Source organism: Schistocerca piceifrons, chromosome 10 (genome assembly GCF_021461385.2).
Source record: "Schistocerca piceifrons isolate TAMUIC-IGC-003096 chromosome 10, iqSchPice1.1, whole genome shotgun sequence".
In the NCBI taxonomy this organism is placed as follows: domain Eukaryota; kingdom Metazoa; phylum Arthropoda; class Insecta; order Orthoptera; family Acrididae; genus Schistocerca; species Schistocerca piceifrons.
Window position 1 is genome coordinate 83512279 of NC_060147.1, and position 23432 is coordinate 83535710.

The following is a 23432-nucleotide window of genomic DNA, read 5'->3' on the forward strand; positions in this document are numbered from 1 at the left end:
CGTTATCTTGCTGAAATGCAATCTTTCTCAGAAAAGCTTTGATTAAGACAATTAAGTACGAACTGTTTCAACGTTCGCGTTACATCAGTGGTCGTGGTGCTTATGGAATATCGTCTCAGTTAGGCCACTGGATTCGTGATTTTCTGTCAGAGAGGTCACACACAGTTCGTACTAAGTGACGGAAAATCATCGAGTAAAACAGAAGTGACTTTAGGCGTTCAACAAGGTAGTGTTACAGGCCTTTTGCTGTTCCTTATCTATATACAAGATTTAGGAGACGATCTTAGGTTGTTTGCCAAAAAAAGTTGTAATTTATCGTCTAGTAAGGTCATCAGAAGATCAAGAAAAATTGTAAAAGGATTTAGAAAAGATATCTGTATGTTGCGAGAATTGGCAAAATTGTTTCGAATGGCTCTAAGCACCATGGGACTTAACATCTGAGGTCATCAGTCCCCTAGAACTTAGAACTACTGAAACCTAACTCTACCTAAGGACATCACACACATCCATGCCCGAGGCAGTTTTCGAACCTGCGACCGTAGCAACCGCGTGGTTCGAGACTGACTCGCCTAGAACCGCTCAGCCACAGCAGCCGGCCGAGAATTGGCAGTTGGCTCTAAATTATTACAGTGTGAGGTAATCCACATGTGTAGTAAAAGGAATCAGATAAACTTCGGTTACACTACAAATCAATCAAATGAAATGGCCGTAAGTTCAACCAAATAGTAGGAATTTCAATTACAAACAACTTAAATTGGAAAGAACACACAGAAAATGCTATTTGAAAGACCAGCCAAAGATGCGGTTTGTTGGCAGAACACTTAGATGTAACATCGTACAGTCGTTACGGCGCCTTCCGTGACCACCAGCGGCGTACGTCGGCCCCACATAATGCCATCCCGAAACAGCAGGGAACCTCCACCTTGCTGCACTCGCTGGACAGTGTGTCTAAGGCGTTCAGCCTGACCGGATTGGCTCCAAACACCGACGCTTGTCTAGTTGAAGGCATGTGTGACATTCATCGGTGAAGAGAAAGTGATGCCAATCCTGAGTGGTCCATTCGGCATGTTGTTGGGCCCATCTGTACCGCGCTGCATGGTGTCGTGGTTGCAAAGATGGACCTCGCCATGGACGACGGGAGTGAAGTCGCGCATCATGCAGCCTATTGCGCACAGTTTGAGTAGTAACACGACGTCCTGTGGCTGCACGAAAAACATTATTCAACATGCTGACGTTGGTGTCAGGATTCCTCCGAGCCATAATCCGTAGGTAGCGCTCATCCTCTGCAGTAGTAGCCCTTGGGCAGCCTGAGCGAGGCATGTCATCTACAGTTTGTGTCTCTCTGTATCTCCTCCACGTCCGAACAACATCGCTTTGGTTCGCTCCGAGACGCCTGGACACTTCCCTTGTTGAGAGTCCTTCCTGGCACAAAGTAACAAAAAATGGTTCAAATGGCTCTGAGCACTATGGGACTTAACTTCTGAGGTCATCAGTCCCCTAGAACTTGGAACTACTTAAACCTAACTATCCTAAGGACATCACACACATCCATGTCCGAGGCAGGACTCGAACCTGCGACCATAGCAGCAGCGCGGTTCGGGACTGAAGTGCCTAGAACCGCTCGGCCACCTCGGTCAGCACAAAGTAACAATCCAAACGCGATCGAACCGCGGTACAAACCTTCTAGGCATAGTTGAACTACGGCCAACACGAGTCTGGTGGAGTGACTGGAACTGATCGGCTCTCGGACCCCCTCCGTCTAATAGACGATGCTCATTGCATGGCTCTTTACATCTTTGGGCGGGTTTAGTGACATCTCTGAACAGTGAAAGGGACTGTGTCTGCGATACAATATCAACAGTCAACGTCTATCTTCAGAGTTCTGGGGACAGGGGTGACGCAAAACTTTTTTTGATGTGTGTGTAATAAGGGAAATCAGAACTCTTACGGAGAGATACAGATTTTCGTTTTTTCCCGGGCGCTGTTCGAGAATGGAATAATTGAGAATTATTGTGAAGGTGGTTCGATGAATCCCCTGCCAGGCACGTATGTGTGATTTGCAGTCTCCATGTAGATGTAGATGTAGATGTGGATGTGGATGTAGTCGTCAAAGAGCGACCAGCAAGCCGCACAGGGCCCGATCCAGATGTTGGTGCAGCTCGTGGTTCTTAGATGTATTTTATAATAATGTGCATTTAAGAACTAACAGCCGTATCCTAAAACTTCATCCGACGTTAAGAGATCCTTTAGAAAGGAATTTTCCCACACAGTAACAAAAATTCTTACGGAAACAGAAGTATTTTAAGAAGTGCTGAACTGCGATGATGGTTTATTAGACAGTGAGGAAAGTGAAGTTGGCTGGTTAGCTCAAGTCAGAGGGGTAAGTCGCGCGGCCAAAGCGGTGTTAGGGTTTAGAGATCGTCAGCTGCGGGCGGGGGTGAGAGGTTGGAGGGGGGGGGGGGGGAGGAAAGTTTTATTGTTTGTCTTCTTACACTGACAGCTCTTGAGCGTGAGCGACTCGAAACGGTCTGCTGCGGTGGCATAAACTTTTACACTGAAGTAAAATGGTTTTGTGAATGCGGATTATAGGCACAAACATCTTCAAGTGCAGTAGTTGTTTGTAACCGGGAATATGAAATTAAATTATGGCTGTTGTTATACAACGCAATGAGGAGAAGAAAGATGACATCCGAAATATTTAGCAAACATGTGTGATCTTGTCGCGTATTGATTAATGCATTTAAATATAAGTACAATTACTGTTATGAGCAATTTAATCAGCCGCTCATGCATACGACACTACATTTCGTCAGGTAATTACAGTGTCAATGTTCGCCGAAGGTTGCAGCAGTCGGAAACAGTTGACACGAAATATTCCGAATGGAGCGAAATTTGAACGACCAGAACTTGGAGGACGGCCAACTCACCGCGCCTCTACTACAGGGTGTCCGTAAAGTCTACGTACATAGGGAATTTTAATAAATAGTAATAAAGCACATTTTAGTCACTTTAATGTTAATAAATAACATTTTCAGCATGATCTCCGTACTTTTCAATGGTTGATTCGATGCGCTTTGCAAGATTAAGGTGAACTCGATGATACAGGCCTGAACCGCCGTTGATTTTATCACACTAACTGGCAATGTTTCTGTCAGGTGGTTTAAATTTGTAATCTTCATCGAGTATACGAGGGTGAGTCAAATGAAAACCTTAAAATTGTAATAACAAATCCAAATTTCGCGCCTTTATCCTGTAAGTTGCTAAGCGTGCCTTTATCCTGTAAGTTACTAAGCGTGCTACAAACTGCGTGCAGAATGGCCTGTAGGTGGCAGCATTGTGCAGATGCACACATACCGTTACAGTATTAGTGTAAACATGGCCGCCCCACTTGCGACCAGTGAAGAACAGCATTCTGTTATTCGGTCTTTGCGCAGTAAAGGTGTGAAACCTATTGAAATTCATTGACGAATGAAGGTTCATTATGGCGATGCATGTTTGTCACAGCAGCAAGTCTACAAATAGAGTAGGAAGTTTGCAAATGGTGTGACTTCAATGGAAGATGCTCCTCGTCCAGGTCAGGCACAACGAGTTGTGACTCCACAGAACATTGAAGCAGCTGAAGCTATAGTGAAGAAGAACCGCCGAATGACACTAAATGACATTGCAGCATGTTTACAGTTTAGTCATAGCACACCACATTGTGTACGATGTGCTCCAGTTTCACAAAGTGTCTGTAAGATGGGTGCCACGGCAGCAGACTCCTGAAATGAGAGAACGACGTGTTGATGCTTGGAAGAACTTCTACGGCGCTTTGAACGAGAAGATTTTGGCTTCCTTGCAAGAATCGTTACTCTGGACGAAACCTGGGTTCACTTCCATCAACCGGAAACGAAGAGAGCGAGCAAGGAGTGGCGCCATTCCTCATCACCAAAACCAAAGAAGTTTCGAACAGAACCATCAGCAGGGAAGGTTACGCTGACTCTCTTTTGGGACGATAAAGGCGTCATTTTGGAGCATTACATGCCAAGAGGGACCACTGTCAGCAGTGCATCATACACAGATCTCCTAAAAAATCATCTGCGGCCTGCAATCAAATCAGAGCGACGTGGATTGCTGTCAGCAGGTGTCCTTTTGCAACATGACAATGCAAGGCCCCACACTGCCCGTACAACAGTTGCAACAATCACAGACCTGCATTTTGAGTGTCTTCCTCATCCACCATACTCAGCAGACCTTGCCCCAAGTGATTTCCATATGTTTGGACCACTCAAAGACGCAATGGGGAGGAAAGGAGTTCCGTTCTGATGAAGAGGAACGCCGCACGGTGCATGAGTGGTTGCGTTGACTACCAAAAGAATTTTTGTTCTAAAGGAATTAATGCACTTTGTAAGCGCTGGAGGACTTGCATTGAGCGTTGGGAGATTATGTTGAAAAGTGATACAGATTTGTACCACTTCTGCACAATAAATAATATTTTAAAAAATATTTAAGGTTTCCATTTGACTCACCCTCGTACTTTCTCTTTCAGCACACCAGAAAAAGAAATCAAGTGCAGAGAGGTCTGGCGGGCGACGAGACCACTTCACACGTCCTCTTCTCCCAATCCAGTTAGGAAAACTGTCATTCAACCAATCTGTAACAGCTGCAGCAAAATGGGCAGCGGGCCCATCCTGCTCATTACAGTCTGGAAGTCCCTCACCCAAACGCCCAATCTGAGGCATGTTTAGATAAATGATAATTAACTGAAACCCTCAGCTGCCGACAGGTGCACGGGAAGGGTGCAAGGGATCAGTCCCTACAGTCGCGCTATTCATCTGTGCCCTCGGTGGCTAAGATGGACAGCCGGCACGGTAGCTCAGCGTATTCGGTCAGAGGGTTAGCTGCCCTCTGTAATAAAAAAAATTAAGTTAATCGATCAACAACGAACTTAAACGGATGTCTTACGACGTCCACCTCGAGCAGATGTAACGAACAAAAGCGAACAAAACGAGATTAAAAATTAAAAACATAAAAGATGGATAGAGCGTCTGCCATGTAAGCAGGAGACCCTGGGTTCGAGTCCTGGTCGGGGCACACATTTTCAACTGTCCCCATCGAGGTATATCAACAACACCTGGCGGCAGGGTTTCAATTAATTATCATTTATTCTAGAGAAGCTGTACTGTCATCAATGGTATCTGTTCTTTCGAGAACAGTTACTATCTATATATATGTTCAGACATGTCTCACCCGTTACATGCTCATCAAAGAAGAAAGGTCGTAGCACATGAGCTTTCCACAAACCACGTCACACCATTACCTTTTGGCAGCCCTGCTGTTTGAATGGGCTCATCCAATGTGGATTTCCTTGAGACCAGAATCGAAGATTTTGTCTGTTCACTTCACCACTGACATAAAGCACAGCTTCATCACCGAACAACACACAATCTGTAGTAAAACTGATATTTTCATCCAGTTTATCCGCAAACCATTCACGCATCTGCATGCTTCTATCGGCATCACAAGCGTCTTCTAACCAAATTGCGTGCCTACGGAGTATCGCCTCAGTTGTGCGACTGGATCCGTGATTTCCTGTCAGAAAGGCCACCGTTCGCAGTAATAGACGGCAAGTCATCGAGTAAAACAGAAGTAATATCTGGCGTTCCCCAAGGAAGTGTTACAGGCCCTCTATTGTTCCTGATCTATATTAACGACATAGGAGACAATCTGAGTAGCCGTCTTAGATTGTTTGCAGATGATGCTGTCGTTTACCGTCTTGTAAAGTCATCAGTTGATCAAAACGAATTGCAAAATGATTTATATAAGATATCTGTATGGTGCGAAATGTGGCAATTGACCCTGAATAAGGAAAAGTGTGAAGTTATTCAGATGAGTACTAAAAGAAATCAGCTAAATTTCGATTACGCGGTAAGTCACAAATATCTGAAAACTGTAAATTCAACTAAATACTTAGGGATTACAATTACAAATAACGTAAATTGGAACGATCACATAGATAATATTATGGGTAGAGCAAACCAAAGTCTGCGATTGATTGGCAGAACACTTAGAAGGTGCAACAGGTCTAGGTGGGACTGACGGATGACATCGAAAAAGTTCAAAGAAGGGCAGCTAGTTTTGTACTGTCGCGAAGGGAGATAGTGCCACAGACATGATAGGTGAATTGGAGTGGCAATCATAGAGGCGTTTTTCGTTGCGATGGGATCTTTTCATGAAATTTCAATCACCAGTTTTCTCCTCCGATTGCGAAAACATTCTGTTGGCACCCACCTACGTAGGGAGAAATGATCATCACGATAAAATAAGAGAAATCAGGGCTCGCACGGAAAAATTTAAGTGCTCGTTTTTCCCGCGTGCCGTTCGAGAGTGGAACAGTAGAGAGACAGCACGAAGGCGGTTCACTGAACCCTCTGCCAGGCACTTTACTGTGAATAGTAGAGTAATCACGTAGATGTAGATCATATTCATTTATGTGATGTACGAATGAAAACCTCTCTTCTGCCAGTAATTTGTGGATGGTTGACCTTGAAACGCCCATCTCCGTGGATGTCCGATGAAGCGATTTCTTTGGGCCAGCATAAACCTTGGTCAGGACAGCCTCTATCGTTTCGTCTGAAGTCTCTGGTCTCCGGAACTGGGTTTGTTCAACACACTATCTGTTTCTTTAAACTTAGTGATTAATTTCCCGACGGCAGTAAAACAGTTGGCGTTGAGGGTGCCGAAGGTTAAATTTTTCCGCAATTTTGCAATAGGACCGTCATTTTGTCCACTTTAGAGTACCAGCTCCACTCGTTCTTCTTTAGACAGACCCACAATTCAATCTGGAAATAAACAAAATTTATTAGAATTACTAGAATTTATTTTATTTTTGTTTATTCATTTATTAATATTTATATAATGTAGAATATTTATTGTAATTTAATAGAATTCCCTATGTACCCTCAGTGTGTGGACAATCTGTAGAGCTACTCTACTGTGGGACGATGGCATGCTGATCTATCTAGGTTCCACTTACCACACAGCGTCAGAGTACTGACGCCTGAGCAAAAAAGTTTGACGACCATTTCCGAGTGACCCATAGGGAGATGCGTGCTGGAGATTACTGGAACACACAGGGAAAGAGAAAAATTGATCAGGGGACTTCATCATCATCATCGTCGTCGTCGTCATCATCATCATCATCATCATCACCATCATCATCTCCCTCAGGTCTCTATCATCCACCCACCCACTTACGGGGTCTACCCAGTTCTCTCTTTCTAGTCGGCCGATAATTCATTCTGTTTACTTGGCAATCCGTTGTCTGAGATTATGTCAACGTGATCCTTCCTCGTCATTCTGCTGTCTTCTATCTTGTTATTTACTGGAAAGATATTTAAATCTGATTTTATTGTATCATCAGTTACTCTATCCATTTTATTGCAATCTCTCACATATCTCATGAACATCATCTTTGCTGTCTGTATAATGGCTTTCCTTTGTTTGTTACTGTCCATGATACGAGACCACATACGAGAGTAGGCACAGCCATAACTTTACAGAATTTCGTTTCTGTTTCCTTTCTTGTTTTTCTTCACAAAATTCTTCCAGCTGTTACGCAGATAGCTTGATAATTGTTATTAACCTTCTTCTCAACGTCTTTCTCATAGTTAAAACTAGTATCACATCCTAAACAGCTGAAGTGGGATACTTGTTTTAAATTTTTTTCATTTATTATTATTTTAAGACTCACTGAATTCTTTCCTATGAAAGGCTTTATATTTGTCTTTTTTCAGATACAGTTAAGATGTAATATATTTCGTTTTAGCTCAGTCTGTATACTGCTCTCTGCAAATTCTCTTCTGTTTACTGTATAATTATCTGACCATCAGAATACAACAGAATATTCAGTGGTATGAAAAAAGTGTTATTTTAATTCCCTTCCATTTGAATACTACATCGTCAATACATAAATTAAATAAAGTAAACACCTTGATTTATTAATATTACATGTGACATTTCCGAACCTGAACTTATTACTCTTTCTGTATTCACATATAGATTCTTTATATTATTAATAATGTGATTAAGAAAATCTGTGATTTCCAATAGTTTCCATAAAAGGTTTTTTTTGCCTTATCAAAGGCTTTCTCATAATCCATAAATAATAAATCCGTTTCTAAATTTAACTTAAAGCCCGATTGTCCTTCTCAGATTATTGCATCAGCAGTACTTTGTAATCTTTGATTAAGAATTTTTCCATAAATTTTATATCCTGCATTTAGTGAACTTATTCCTCTGTAATCTCCTGTGTTCGTCCCTGGAAAGGCCGTAAGGCAAGGCAAGGACGCAATATTCCATCCCTGCACGCTCACCTTGCTCGCCGGGGAAACAGTGAGAAAGGCGGTTACGACTCTGACAAAACGACTTCTTGTAATCACGTGCCAATAAATCCATAGCAGTGAGATCCGGCGATTTGCGGTGTCCATGGAACAAATTCTACCCTTCCAATCCGTCCTATGCGGTTGTTTGTTTTCTGGCGTATCACTGCACCCCAAAAAACTCATTTCTCCATCACTCTCTGAGAAACACTCTTTTGATTTTTCGCGTTAAAAAAAGCTTGCATAACTATGATAATTCAAATTTGTCGTTTCGAAGAGGTATGATCTACAGGGAAAGACTAATATATGCTATAATATGCAAACTTATAGACCTGTTACCTGATCTTTTAAAACAGTCAAACATATTACAGTTTTCGCTTCTCATCTTTTTTCGAGTTTTTTTGTTTTGTTTTCGTGTACATTTTACAAAAAATAATACTTTTTTTAAATAAGAATAATTTGAAGATGAAATATAGATAAAATTTTGCAGTATTAGTTGAAAACAGTCTTGCTTGCAATTTTAGTTTTTTTATTATTCATAATCTATGCGGTTCACCTTACATAGGCATCTTCAGGCTGATCTTAACAAAGCGTATGCAGGTCTTGGAGTCATACAAGTCCATCTAGGAAGTATTTACTGACGTTAACGAAGGCGATGTTGGCCTGATGTGCTCGAAATTGCCCTTTAGCTACACTGTCTAAACGCTCGTCCTAAGAAATACCAAATTAAGATCAGCCTGAAGATGCCTAAACAAGGTGAAACGCGTAGTTGATAAATAATTAAAGAAAAACTAAAATTGCAACCAAGACTGTTTTCAACTAATACTACTAAACACTGGTTTGCTGAATCATGCCACAGATGGATTGGATAAAATTTTGCTGTTTTAAGAAGAATATAAAAAGGTGATAGGATAGAGCAGAGATCTGTTCGTGCTATTACCGATTGTAACTGTCTGTTAATACCTCAGAATGATTTCTTCGAGCTGTTGACCGCCAGTCACAACAAAAAGTTTGGTTAGTAGTAGAGAAATAATATTGCTAAACGTATGAAAAGACAGCAATGGACTTGGAAGAGCAGTTGAACGGAATGGACAGTGTCTTGAAAGGAGGGTATAAGATGAACATAAACGAAAGCAAAACGAGGATAATGGAATGTAGTCGAATTAAGTCGGGTGATGCTGAGGGAATTAGATTAGGAAATGAGACACTTAAAGTAGCAAAGGAGTTTTGCTATTTGGGGAGCATAATAACTGATGATGGTCGAAGTAGAGAGGATATAAAATGTAGACTGGCAATAGCAAGGAAAGCGTTTCTGAAGAAGAGAAATTTATTAACATCGAGTATTGATTTAAGAGTCGGGAAGTCGTTTCTGAAAGTATTTGTATGGAGTGTAGCCATGTATGGAAGTGAAACATGGACGATAAATAGTTTAGACAAGAAGAGAATAGAAGCTTTCGAAATTTGGTCCTACAGAAGAATGCTGAAGATTAGATGGGTAGATCACATAAATAATGAGGAGGTATTGAATAGAATTGGGGAGGAGTTTGTGGCACAACTTGACTAGAAGAAGGGATCGGTTGGTAGGCATGTTCTGAGCCATCAAGCGATCACCAGTTTAGTACTGGAGGGCAGCGTGGAGGGTAAAAATCGTAGAGGGAGACCAAGAAATGAATACACCAAGCAGATTCAGAAGGATGTAGGTTGCAGTAGGTACTGGGAGATGAAGAAGCTTGCACAGGATAGAGTAGCATGGAGAACTGCATCAAACCAGTCTCTGGTCTGAAGACCACAACAACAATGGATTAACTGAAGTTGCTCATCCGTGTACAATGTTCAGTGTTTTCTTGACTAGATCGCCAGCACCTTACACTTATTTACTGTTATTCACGTCCGTATGACTGGTAGAGATAGTCTTTACTGTTCTGAATTTAGGCTCGCCAGTTTATGTAGTATTTTTTCTGCTTTGTGTGTTTGTAGCCTTAAGTGTTCGTAGAAATTAAATTTCTCATCTATGCGTAACAGAAGGGAGAAGAGCGTAGATTAAAAACGTGTAAGACGGGGATTCGGTCTTCTCTTCTACTGTTGTGTGACAATCGATCAAGTGCTCCGCGTGGATGCCTGTTCTCGCGGAATCGCGTATAACATTCATAGGTGATTGCGTTTTCGGAAAGTCGTGCATGTTGAGCTCCTCCAGAGCACAAATAGGCCAGAATGAATCTTCCCACTCAGACATCTCATGCCTTATAGTGAAGAAGAGGATAGTTTCCTAATGCGTATAATTGCAGGCTTCTTGCTATGTGACTGCAGCATATAAGTACATTCTTACAGAATTTCACCACAATTGTACATGTCCCTACCAAAAATCGTAAGATGTCTGCAGCATCAAACGGATATTTCCAAATACAGAATTTAAAAAAAAAATGAAAATTAATTTACTTCTGCTCATAGTCTTCTGCTCGTCTCATGGGCATAAGTGTTATCTTTAAAGTATCGGGTTGTGACATAACTGCGTCTTTTATATTTCCAGCTTCTGTCCAGTAACATAAGGCTCTATTTTTGTACCTCGAATTTGTGCATTACAGTATAATTTTACACCATTGCCAACCTCGACAAATTCACAAAAATCTCAAATTCAGGGACATATCTTTTTCCTACTCGTTTTGGGTTTGAGCTGCTGTATCCTAAGTGTACGGTACGTGCTGTGCATGGCACTAACATCTGGCCTAACAACATTTTAATTTTAAATACATTTTTTGTAATGATTAATACGTTTCTATGTACAAAATTAGATACAGACAAGTTTCTAATGATAGCAGTTTCTTATTAGTTTCGCTAATTTGGGTTTAGTCGTAAAAACGCCAACATTTTTTGTGTGCAAAGAATTAAATTAACCAAATTTTAATTATCTTGTTCTAAAGATAATAATTAGTCGGAATAGTTTCCAATGGAATCTTAATTATCTTGTTCCAGAGATAACAATTAGTCGTAACAGTTCCAGTGGGAACAATAGTGATGACGTCATTTCTCGTCCATTAACCAAATTGTGATATTGGAAAATGAGAAAAATGTTCAGTGAAGAGCAAATTTTTAAATAATAAATATCCGCTCCAATCTGCACCACTCCAGCTTTTAGCCACTTCCTCGAACTCCTCAGCAGCAGGAACACGACTCTGGAATAACGTCCCGCAGTACATTAGACAACTGAACAACGTCTCCAGATTCAGAAGACAGTTAATGACACACCTACTAAAGTAACAATAACGATTACCATTGCCCCGCACACCCGTGTACATCTTTGTTTCCAGCCAGATGTTCGTCATTTCCCAATATTCTTGGCAGGTGCCGTTCCCTTAAATTCCCTTTCTACAGAACTCGCTGTACCAGTAAACATATATCTTGTACGCCTACAAAACCTTGTTTTGTCTACCACTGTCATTATTCTTATTATTCTCATTATTATTACTACAGGTATTGTCAGTATTAACTTTATTAGTTCATAGTAAGTGTTTTATTTACTCACATTGCCGCTCTAGATACTCAAATCGTTTTAACACTATTTGTCATATTAAAATTGTTATTTTTTATAAAAGTTTATGAACAAAGATATTGTATGCGTGAAACCCTCGAACGATGTAAAGAGGGCGTGATTGCCCTAAGCACATCAGGTTAAATAAATAAATACGAAGTATTAAACAAGTAGAAAGGTTAATAATTCTTTATTACTATATGGTTGATATGATCTCTAGATTCGCTGAAAATATTATCACGTTCGTATGAAATACACACAAAAAATTAAAATTGCTATTATACGAAGCCACTGTGCACAGATTAATCGGTATCGAAATACTGACAGTGAATCATCATTTTAGCATTATTTCTTGTGCGAATAACCTGTGTGTCCATAAATGAAATGGAAAATGTAAATAAACATGATTTCAATCTAATGAGAATTTCGCGTTACATATCGAATATGTATCATAAGTTACATTTTTTCGCCGAAGTAAATACACTCCTGGAAATTGAAATAAGAACACCGTGAATTCATTGTCCCAGGAAGGGGAAACTTTATTGACACATTCCTGGGGTCAGATACATCACATGATCACACTGACAGAACCACAGGCACATAGACACAGGCAACAGAGCATGCACAATGTCGGCACTAGTACAGTGTATATCCACATTTTGCAGCAATGCAGGCTGCTATTCTCCCATGGAGACGATCGTAGAGATGCTGGATGTAGTCCTGTGGAACGGCTTGCCATGCCATTTCCACCTGGCGCCTCAGTTGGACCAGCGTTCGTGCTGGACGTGCAGACCGCGTGAGACGACGCTTCATCCAGTCCCAAACATGCTCAATGGGGGACAGATCCGGAGATCTTGCTGGCCAGGGTAGTTGACTTACACCTTCTAGAGCACGTTGGGTGGCACGGGATACATGCGGACGTGCATTGTCCTGTTGGAACAGCAAGTTCCCTTGCCGGTCTAGGAATGGTAGAACGATGGGTTCGATGACGGTTTGGATGTACCGTGCACTATTCAGTGTCCCCTCGACGATCACCAGTGGTGTACGGCCAGTGTAGGAGATCGCTCCCCACACCATGATGCCGGGTGTTGGCCCTGTGTGCCTCGGTCGTATGCAGTCCTGATTGTGGCGTTCACCTGCACGGCGCCAAACACGCATACGACCATCATTGGCACCAAGGCAGAAGCGACTCTCATCGCTGAAGACGACACGTCTCCATTCGTCCCTCCATTCACGCCTGTCGCGACACCACTGGAGGCGGGCTGCACGATGTTGGGGCGTGAGCGGAAGACGGCCTAACGGTGTGCGGGACCGTAGCCCAGCTTCATGGAGACGGTTGCGAATGGTCCTCGCCGATACCCCAGGAGCAACAGTGTCCCTAATTTGCTGGGAAGTGGCGGTGCGGTCCCCTACGGCACTGCGTAGGATCCTACGGTCTTGGCGTGCATCCGTGCGTCGCTGCGGTCCGGTCCCAGGTCGACGGGCACGTGCACCTTCCGCCGACCACTGGCGACAACATCGATGTACTGTGGAGACCTCACGCCCCACGTGTTGAGCAATTCGGCGGTACATCCACCCGGCCTCCCGCATGCCCACTATATGCCCTCGCTCAAAGTCCGTCAACTGCACATACGGTTCACGTCCACGCTGTCGCGGCATGCTACCGGTGTTAAAGACTGCGATGGAGCTCCGTATGCCACGGCAAACTGGCTGACACTGACGGCGGCGGTGCACAAATGCTGCGCAGCTAGCGCCATTCGACGGCCAACACCGCGGTTCCTGGTGTGTCCGCTGTGCCGTGCGTGTGATCATTGCTTGTACAGCCCTCTCGCAGTGTCCGGAGCAAGTATGGTGGGTCTGACACACCGGTGTCAATGTGTTCTTTTTTCCATTTCCAGGAGTGTGGGTACAATGCCTAGTTCCATTACAACCACTACCAACGAAGCTGTTGTCTATGGAATAGAAGCATCCCACGTCTGCAGAAAAAAAATGTTTAAGATGGTACCATCCTTTCTGTTCTGTCTCCATTCCTTGCTTATTTGTGGCGATTTCTTCTATGTCTTTATGCACTTTGCATTTTAATTCTTCAAAATACTGCGCACTTATTCTCGTCAGTCTGTTACGACTAATTCTTTGTATTTGCTCGTAGAAATGCGCCTTCAATTTTTTTTCTGAATTATTGCATACGTTTATGTTATTTCTTAATTTAAATTTTCCTACTTTTCTTCTGTTTCCTAATACCTCCCTCACAAACTTTCTTTCCTTCTTTTTAATTTCTCCGTTTTTTTATTGGTCCTAATATTAGTTTTACTGATGTACACTCTAAGATAAAAAAAGGCGCACCACGAAGGACTTGCCGGCCGGGATGGCCGAGCGGTTCTAGGCGCTACAGTCTGGAACCGCGCGACCGCTACGGTCGCAGGTTCGAATCCTGCCTCGGGCATGGATGAGTGTGATGTCCTTAGGTTAGTTAGGTTTAAGTAGTTCTAAGCTCTAGCAGTTAAGTCCCATAGTGCTCAGAGCCATTTTTGAAGGAGTTATCCGAATGAGACGCCAATCAGTAGACGTGATGTACATGTACAGACAATCAAATGGTTATAGCTTCAGAAAAAATCGGATGAATTACTCAAGACAAAGAGCAAGTCAGTAACGCGTTGCTCCCCCTCTGGGCCTTATTATCGCAGCTATTTGACTTGGCATTGCTTGATAGGAGTTGCTGGGTACCCTCCTGGGGGATATTATTCAGAATTCCGTCTTGACATGTTAGATCATCCAAATTCCGAGTTGGTTGAAGGGTCCTGTTCATAATACTCCAAACGTTCTCAATGGAGAGAAATCCGGCGACCTAGCTGGCCAAGGTGGGGTTTCCCAAGCACGAAGACAAGCAGTAGAAACACTCGTCCTGTGCGGGCGAGTATTATCTTGCTGAAATTTGAGCCCAGGATCGCTTGCCGTGAAGCGCAACAAATAGCGTCGACGTACCACTGTGATTTAAGGATGCCGCAAAAGACAACCAAAAGGGTCATGCTATGGAAAGAAGTTGCACTCCAGACCCACTCCAGACCATTACGGTTGTCGTGCAGTATGGACGACAGTGAGATTGCTATCCCACCGCTGTCCAGGGCGTCTCGAGACACGTCTTCGGCTTCGAACCTCATTGAGCGGAGTAGAATTGTTTTCAGTGATGGGTTCCGCTCACGGTGGAATGCGAAGGTGTACAGATTACGAATTAGTGAAGTGTTATTTAAAACTGTTACATATCACAGTAATGCGACCTATCAAAAGACTGAGTAACCAGCTTTTGCAGTGCGGACCGCTGCTACCCTTGCCGGAAGCGAGTCAGTAAGGGTCTGGAACCCGGTTAGCCGAGCGGTCTAACGCACGGCTTTCCGGAGTGGGAAGGAGCGCCTGGTCCCCGGCATGAATCCGCCCGGTGGACTTGGGTCGAGGTCCGGTGAGCCGGCTAGTCTGTGCATGGTTTTTAGGCGGTTTTCCATCTACCTCGGCGAATGCTGGCTGGTTCCCCTTATTCCGCCTCAGCTACACTATGTCGGCGATTACTGCGCAAACAAGTTCTCCACGTACGCGTACACCACCATTACTCTACCACGCAAACGTAGGGGTTACACTCGTCTGGTGTGAGACGTTCCCTGGGGGGTCCACCGGGGGCCGAACAGCACAATAACCCTGGGTTGGGTGTGGGGTGGTGGAGGGGTGAAGTGGACTGCGGTAGTCGTCGTGGGGTTGCGGACCACTGCAGCAGCGGCGGGGAGGGAGGCTCTCCATCGTTTCTAGGTCCCCAGTTAACATACAACAAGGTTCTGGAAGGTATGGACAGGGCTGTGGTGTCATGCCGAGTCCAGTGCCGTGTCCAGCCTGTGCTAGGTTTCTCCGTTGAGGACGCGTGACGCGAACAACCCGATCGACTTGGTTAGCTCTGTGGCACGTTGCATTGTCCTGCTGGAAGATACCATTGTGCCGTCCGCCCCCGGTAGCTGAGTGGTCAGCGCGACAGACTGTCAATCCTAAGGGCCCGGGTTCCATTCCCGGCTGGGTCGGAGATTTTCTCCGCTCAGGGACTGGGTGTTGTGTTGTCCTAATCATCATAATTTCATCCCCATCGACGTGCAAGTCGCCGAAGTGGCGTCAAATCGAAAGACTTGCACCCGGCGAACGGTCTACCCGACGGGAGGCCCTCGTCACACGCCATTGTTATTATTTATTACCATTGTGCCGAGGGAAAAGATATTGTATGTAGAGGTGGATGTGGTACCCAAAGATCCATTGTACCTTCTATAAAGACGAAATCACTCAGGGAATGCCACGAAAACGTTCCTACAGCATAACGCTCCCTCCTCTGGCATGGCCCCTTTGCTTTCAGGAGTGAGTATATACCAACCACCATCTGTCCGTTAGAGCATAAAACACGGTTCATCTGAAAAGGCCAGCTATCGCCACACAATGGACGTCCAATTGTACACTCATGCTCATAAATTAAGGATAATGCTGATACATGGTGGGCGGTTTGCGGGTTCAAATCAGCTCAGGGTATGACCATGCGGTGCATTTGACCTGCGGTCGTCGCACGGTGGCGCTGGCAGCAGTCCACATACGCAGAGGTGTGCTGGTGCATGTCAGAGTACGGTGCAGCGAGTAAGTGTGCAGGCGTTTTCAGACGTCCTAATGGTGACTGTGTGTTGTAATGGCTCAAAGAACACATATTGATAACGTTATGAGGGGCAGAATACTAGGGCGACAGGAGGCTGGTCAAACACAGCAGGTCGTAGCACGGGCCTTCCGTGTGCCACAAAGTGTGATCTCAAGATTATGGCAACGATACCAGCAGACAGGAAACGTGTCCAGGCGCTACAGTACGGGACGTCCACAGTGTACAACACCACAAGAAGAACGATATCTCACCATCAGTGCCCGCAGTCGGCCACGGAGTACTGCAGGTAGCCTCGCTCGGGACCTTACCGCAGCCACTGGAACAGTTGTCTCCAGACACACTGTCTACAGACGACTGAACAGACACGGTTTATGCGCCCGGACACCTGCAAGGTGCATTCCACTGACCGCAGGTCTCAGGAGAGCTCGAAAAGCCTGGTGTCAAGAACACAGTACATTGCAACAGTGGTTCCAGGTTACGGTCACGGACGAGCCCAAGTATAGTCTGAACAGTGATTTTCAAGGGGTTTTCATCTGGCGTGAACCAGGAACCAGATACCAACCCCTTAATGTCCTTGAAAGGGGCCTGTATGGAGTTCGTGGTTTGATGGCGTGGGGTGGGATTATGATTGGTGCACGTACACCCCTGCATGTCTTTGACGGAGGAACTGTAACAGGGCAGGTGTATCGGGACGTCATTGTGCACCAGTATGTCCGCCTTTTCAGCGGTGCAGTGGGTCCCACCTTCCTCCTGATGGATGATAACGCACGGCTCCACCGAGCTGCCATCGTGGAGGAGTACCTCGAAACAGAAGATATCAGGCGAATGGAGTGGCCTGCCTGTTCTCCAGACCTAAACCCCATCAAGCACGTCTGGGATGTTCTCGGTCGACGTATCGCTGCACGTCTTAAACCCCCTAGGACACTTGAGCTCCGACAGGCGCTGGTGCAAGAATGGGAGGCTGTATCCCAGCAGCTGCTCGACCACCTGATCCAGAATATGCCAACCCGTTGTGCGGCCTGTGTACGTGTGCATGGTGATCATATCCCATATTGATGTCGGGGTACATACGCGGGAAACAGTGGCGTTCTATAGCACATGTGTTTCGGGACGGTTTTCTCAACTTATGAGCAGTACCGTGGACTTACAGACCTGTGTTGTGTGTGTTCCCGATGTGCCTATGCTTTAGCGCCATACGGTCGCAGGTTCGAATCCTGCCTCGGGCATGGATGTGTGTGATGTCCTTAGTTCTAAGATCTAGGGGACTGATGACCTCAGAAGCTCAGTCCCATAGTGCTCAGAGCCATTTGAACCATTTTTTATTAGCGCCAGTTTAGTTCCACGTTGTGTGGCACCACATTCTGCAATTATCCTTAATTTATGAGCATGAGTGTAGTATTAGCGTCCAAATCCCAGTCCTCGTCGCCGATGAACGGGAGTCAGCCAGGATGCATGAAACAAGCGTCTGCTGCAGAGGCCCATAGGCAGCAACTTTCGCTGAACGGTCGTTGATTGTACACTGTCTGCAGCCTGTTGGTTCATCTGGAAGGTCAGTTGCACGGCTATTCGCCCGTTCACATCTCTGCAGCCGTTGTTCACCCTTGTCGTCTATGACAGGTTGTGCACTACATTTGCCTCGGAATCAGCATTGGATAGCGCCATTTTTTCATACATCGTAGGCTTTAGCCATGGTTGCACGCAAACAATTAGCAAACTTAGCCACTGCAGAAATGCTTCCACCAATGATCCCGCCCTTTTGGACGTTAGATAAATCGCTCCTTTTCCGCAGTACGGCAACGACTGCACTCTCCCCCGCGTCCCCCCAACACACTTTATATACCCTCCACTGCTAGTGCTGCCACGTGCCCCCTGTGAGTGATTATAGCACGTTGACGTCGAACATCGGCGGAGGTTAACATTAATGTGACTGGACGCGTAAATATATCAGTTACCGAAAAGTAACACTGACGGCTGTCTTACACTGTGGTACTCAGACTAACATTCGGTCAGATGACAGCCTTACTTTTGTTATTATACTATTCTTTTTTTACTTACTAGCTACTTTTCATTAACAAACATCTTTATATTTTTAACCAGCTGTACCCAGCCACCCTGTGCTGTGCCTCAGTCTGCATAAATGGAAAAGAAAGAAGAGAGAAAGCACACGTTCCTAATATGTATGGGAATTGGATATACGTCCCAATCTCCTTCCCTTTCCTGTCTCTGCCCAACTCCCGCTCCCCTTTCTTTCTCCATTTCTCCCTTCTTTTTCCCTCCCTTTCTTTCTCCATTTCTCCCTTCTTTTTTGCTATCTCTCTCTCTCTCTCTCTCTCTCTCTCTCTCTCTCTGTCCATCACCTCCTCCCCCTCTCTTTGTCCATCTCCTAGTTCCCGTCTTCTACGTTCATTTCTCCCCACCCCTCTGTCCGTCTCCACTTCCTCAACTCTCTTTGACCTTGATCCTTGTTTATTGTTACTGCGAACTCAGATGCTGCAGTAATGAACCAATAAGCCATAAATATCACTTTCTGTTTGTTCACAGCTTTTCACTACTGTGGATACACATCTGTGTGTGTCTAAACGTTTATTACAGTAACGTGTAAGAACTTTAAATAATCGGAAATCTACGACTTGAGATCTTTGGTAACCATGTTTTCAATTTCTCTCTTACATGTAAATATTTATATATTATAAGTATACATATATTAAGGAATTAGGTACCTTAAACACGCCCGTATTAGAGTTCAATGTTGTGTCAAAGCAGTCGGTCTAGAACTTTAGGAGATTAACGATTTTGAACAAACCAACATCTAAATTTTTATAACGCTTCCCCTTCTATTACCTACATACCAGATGGTGTTCCGGTAGGTGTATAAAAACACTCGATTATCCGAGTACAACGTTGTTTCAAAATTTCAGAGTAATACTTGAAGAACTTTCAGAGAGCCGAGATTCTGAAGAAACGAACAACTATGTTTGCGCTTACGAGGTGCGACAATAAAGTAATGAGACTGATGTGAAAAAAGTGTTGATTACCGTTTTATTCGTGTTTAGTGTTGTCTCCTTCAAAGTAGTTCCCTTCTGATTGCACACACATTTCTGAAACTCATCTTCTGTAATATCCTCCCAAGACCCTCGTCACAGCTTTTTGAACATCTTGTGTTGTTTGAAAATGGTGTCCCTTGATCGCCGTTTTGACTCTTGGAAATAGGAAAAAGTCTCACGGAGCGATATCTGGTGAATAAGGTGGCTGTGGTAGTACTGAAATTAGTTTTGAGGTTAAAAATTGCTGTACTGACAGAGCAGTGTGGGATGGCGCATTATCGTGATGTAGAATCCAATTATCAGCAATGTTGGCATGGACACGAAGAACTCTTTCTAAAAATTTCCTTGTAGTAATATTGGTTAACTGTTGTCCAGGAGCCAGTCACTCTTTATGAACAATTCCCTTGGAATCAAAGTAGCACACAAGCCTGCATTTCACTTTTGACTTTGACTTGCGAGCTTTTTTTGGTCGTGGTGATCCCTTTGAGTACCATCGCGAACTTTGGCGTTTTGTCTCTGGATCGTACTGAAAAAAGCAACTTTCATCACCAGTGATAACATGGCTCAACAATTCTGGATTGATTTCCGTTTGCTCTAACAGATCGGCTGCCACACATTTCCGTGTTTCTCGCTGTTGTGGTGTGAGATTTTTGGGGACCATTATTGCACAAATCTTTCTCATACCAAGACCTTCAGATGTTATCAGACGAACCGTTTCTCGTATACAGAAAATGTAGGTGTTCCTAATCGCAAATATGCGAAATTTTTTGATCAACTGCTTTGAAATCTTGGCATAACTTCCCATTGGTGTATGTGCATGTTTTTAGTTACCTATTTTTTAAGTGAATGTAATACATAAATTTATATAAATTTAAAAATGGGGAAACATTGTAAAAAATCTCAAAATGTTACATATACATATCTTATACATTATATGTTAAACAATAGCTAAAACCATGCCCGTATTAGGATTTAACGTTGTGTCAAAATTTCAAAGCAACTGGTCAAAAACTTTCGGAGATCAATGATTTTGAACAAAAGAACACGTACTTTTTTATTTCTATACACTGCTGGCCATTAAAATTGCTACACCAAGAAGAAATGCAGATGATAAACGGGTATTCATTGGACAAATATATTATACTAGAACTGGCATGTGATTACATTTTCACGCAATTTGGGTGCGCACATCCTGATACATCAGTACCCAGAACAACCACCTCTGGCCGTAATAACGGACTTGATACTCCTGGGCATTGAGTCAAACAGAGCTTGGATGGCGTGTACAGGTACAGCTGCCCATGCAGCGTCAACACGATACCACACTTCATCAAGAGTAGTGACTGGCGTACTGTGACGAGCCAGTTGCTCGGCCACCATTGACCAGACGTTTTCATTTGGTGAGAGATCTGGAGAATGTGCTGGCCAGGGCAGCAGTCGAACATTTTCTGTATCCAGAAAGGCCCGTACAGGACCTGCAACATGCGGTCGTGCATTATCCAGCTGAACTGTAGGGTTTTGCAGGGATCGAATTAAGGGTAGAGCCACGGATCGTAATACATCTGAAATGTAACGTCCACAATTCAAAGTGTCGTGATTGCGTACAAGAGGTGACCGAGACGTGTAACCAGTGGCACAGCATACCATTACGCCAGGTGATACGCCAGTATGGCGATGACGAATACACGCTTCCATGTGTGTTCACCCTGATGTCGCCAAACACGGATGCGACCATCATGATTCTGTAAACAGAACCTGGATTCATCCGAAAAAATGACGTTTTGCCATTCGTGCACCCAGGTTCGTCGTCGAGTACACCATCGCAGGCGCTCCTGTCTGTGATGCAGCGTCAAGGGTAACCGCAGGCACGGTGTCCGAGCTGATAGTCCATGCTGCTGCAGACATCGTTGAACTGCTCGTGAAGATGGCTGTTGTCTTTCAAACGTCCCCATCTGTTCACTCATGGATCGAGACGTGGCTGCACGATCCGTTACAGCCATGCGGATAAGATGCCTGCCATCTCGACTGCTAGTGATACGAGGCCGTTGGGATCCAGCACGGCGTTCCGTATTACCCTCCTGAACCCACAGATTCCATATCCTGCTAACAGTCATTGGATCTGGACCTACGCGAGCAGCAGTGTCGCGATACGATAAACCGCAATCGCGATAGGCTACTATCCGACCTTTACCAAAGCCGGAAACGTGATGGTACGTATTTCTCCTCCTTACACGAGGCGTCACAACAACGTTTCACCAGGCAACGCCGGTCAACTGCTGTTTGTGTATGAGAAATCGGTTGGAAACTTTCCTCATGTCAGCACGTTATAGGTGTCGCCACCGGCGCCAACGTTGTGTGAATGCTCTAAAAAGCTAATCATTTGCATATCACAGCATCTTCTTGCTGTCGGTTAAACTTCGCGTCTGTAGCACGTCATTTTCGTGGTATAGCAATTTTAATGGCCAGTAGTGTAGTTTGGCCCATCCTCGTATTCAAGAATCTGCCTTACATTTTCAGGAGCTGTGATAGTGCAAATACTATCAAACTGTATAAATGTTTGTTTGCTAATTCTTCTGTCTGTTTCTACAGCCCCGAAACCACCTCCTGACGGGTTCGCGCTGGCCGGCGGCGTGGCGGGACCGCACGCGGGGGCGGCGTCACCGTTCAGCGCAGCCGGGGGCGGCGGGGGCGGCGCCGGCCCCCTGGCCACCTCCCCGTCGTCGCTGTCCGCCTCGGCCGCCGCCGCAGCCGCGGCCGCCGCAGCCGCAGCCGCGGCCGCCTCCGCAGCCAGCAACACGGGCCGGACCAACTTCACCAACAAGCAGCTCACCGAGCTCGAGAAGGAGTTCCACTTCAACAAGTACCTGACGCGAGCGCGGCGCATCGAGATCGCGTCCGCGCTCCAGCTCAACGAGACGCAGGTCAAGATCTGGTTCCAGAACCGCCGCATGAAGCAGAAGAAGCGGCTCAAGGAGGCAGCTGCCAGCGGCGGGCTGCTGGGTCAGGGGGCGGCGGGGGCGGCTGGGGTGGCGTCGGAGGCGGCCGCCGTGCTCAGCAGCGCCAGTAATTCGCCCACTGCCGCCGGAGCCGCGCTCAGTGAGAACAGCCAGGAGGCCTCCCCCCGGGCCACTGCATCTGAGCACTAGTCCGCCTCCTAGGCCAGTCACATCCACTCTCCAACCGAGCACCAAAGTCGTGGTCCAATCAGTGAACTACCAGAAGGCGTAGCTCTGCCTCGAGCTGGTCTCCTGTCAGCTGTCCAGCTGAGGACTACAATGTTGGTCCAACTAGTGAACCAGCTGGAAGTGTCATGTGGGGTACTTCTGGCTGAAGCTGGTCCTTGATGTTCCATTAACTCTCCAGCTAAGTGTCAAAATCGTGGTCCCCACAGTGAACAACTGGGAGATGTAATCAGGGCTAGTTCAGATCCATGCTGGTCCCCATTGTACCATCGACACTCCAGCTCAGTGCCAAAGTCGTGGTGCAACCAGTGAACTACCAGGAGGCGTAGCTCTGGCTCAAGCTGGTCCTCGGTCTCCCATCAACTGTCCAGCTGAGACTACGTTGTTGGGCCAACAAGTGAACCAGCTGGAAGCATCATGTCGGGTATTTCAGGCTGAAGCTGGTCCTTGATGTTCAAGCTGAGTGTCATAACGTGGTCCACACAGTGAACTACTGGGAGATGTAATCTGGGCTAGTTCAGATCAAAGCTGGTTAGTGTATCATCAACTCTCCAGCTCAGTGCCAAAGTTGTGGTAACAAACTTTGAACAACTGGAAGGTGTCATCTTGGGTAACTTGGGCCGATCCTTAGTACGACAGCCACTTTCCAGT

At 45.1% G+C, this 23432-nt stretch overlaps 1 protein-coding gene across 1 annotated transcript in view; it reads left to right on the forward strand.

Moving 5' to 3' along the window:
* The window catches only part of LOC124718712 (homeobox protein Hox-A1-like), a 44068-nt gene extending 20836 nt beyond the window's left edge, over positions 1-23232 (forward strand). The window contains exons 2-4 of the mRNA XM_047244332.1: positions 22189-22290; positions 22387-22587; positions 23063-23232. Coding sequence (XP_047100288.1) covers positions 22189-22290; positions 22387-22587; positions 23063-23232 — 473 coding nt within the window. The remainder of the gene's footprint in view (positions 1-22188; positions 22291-22386; positions 22588-23062) is intronic.
* The last annotated feature ends 200 nt before the right edge of the window (positions 23233-23432 follow it).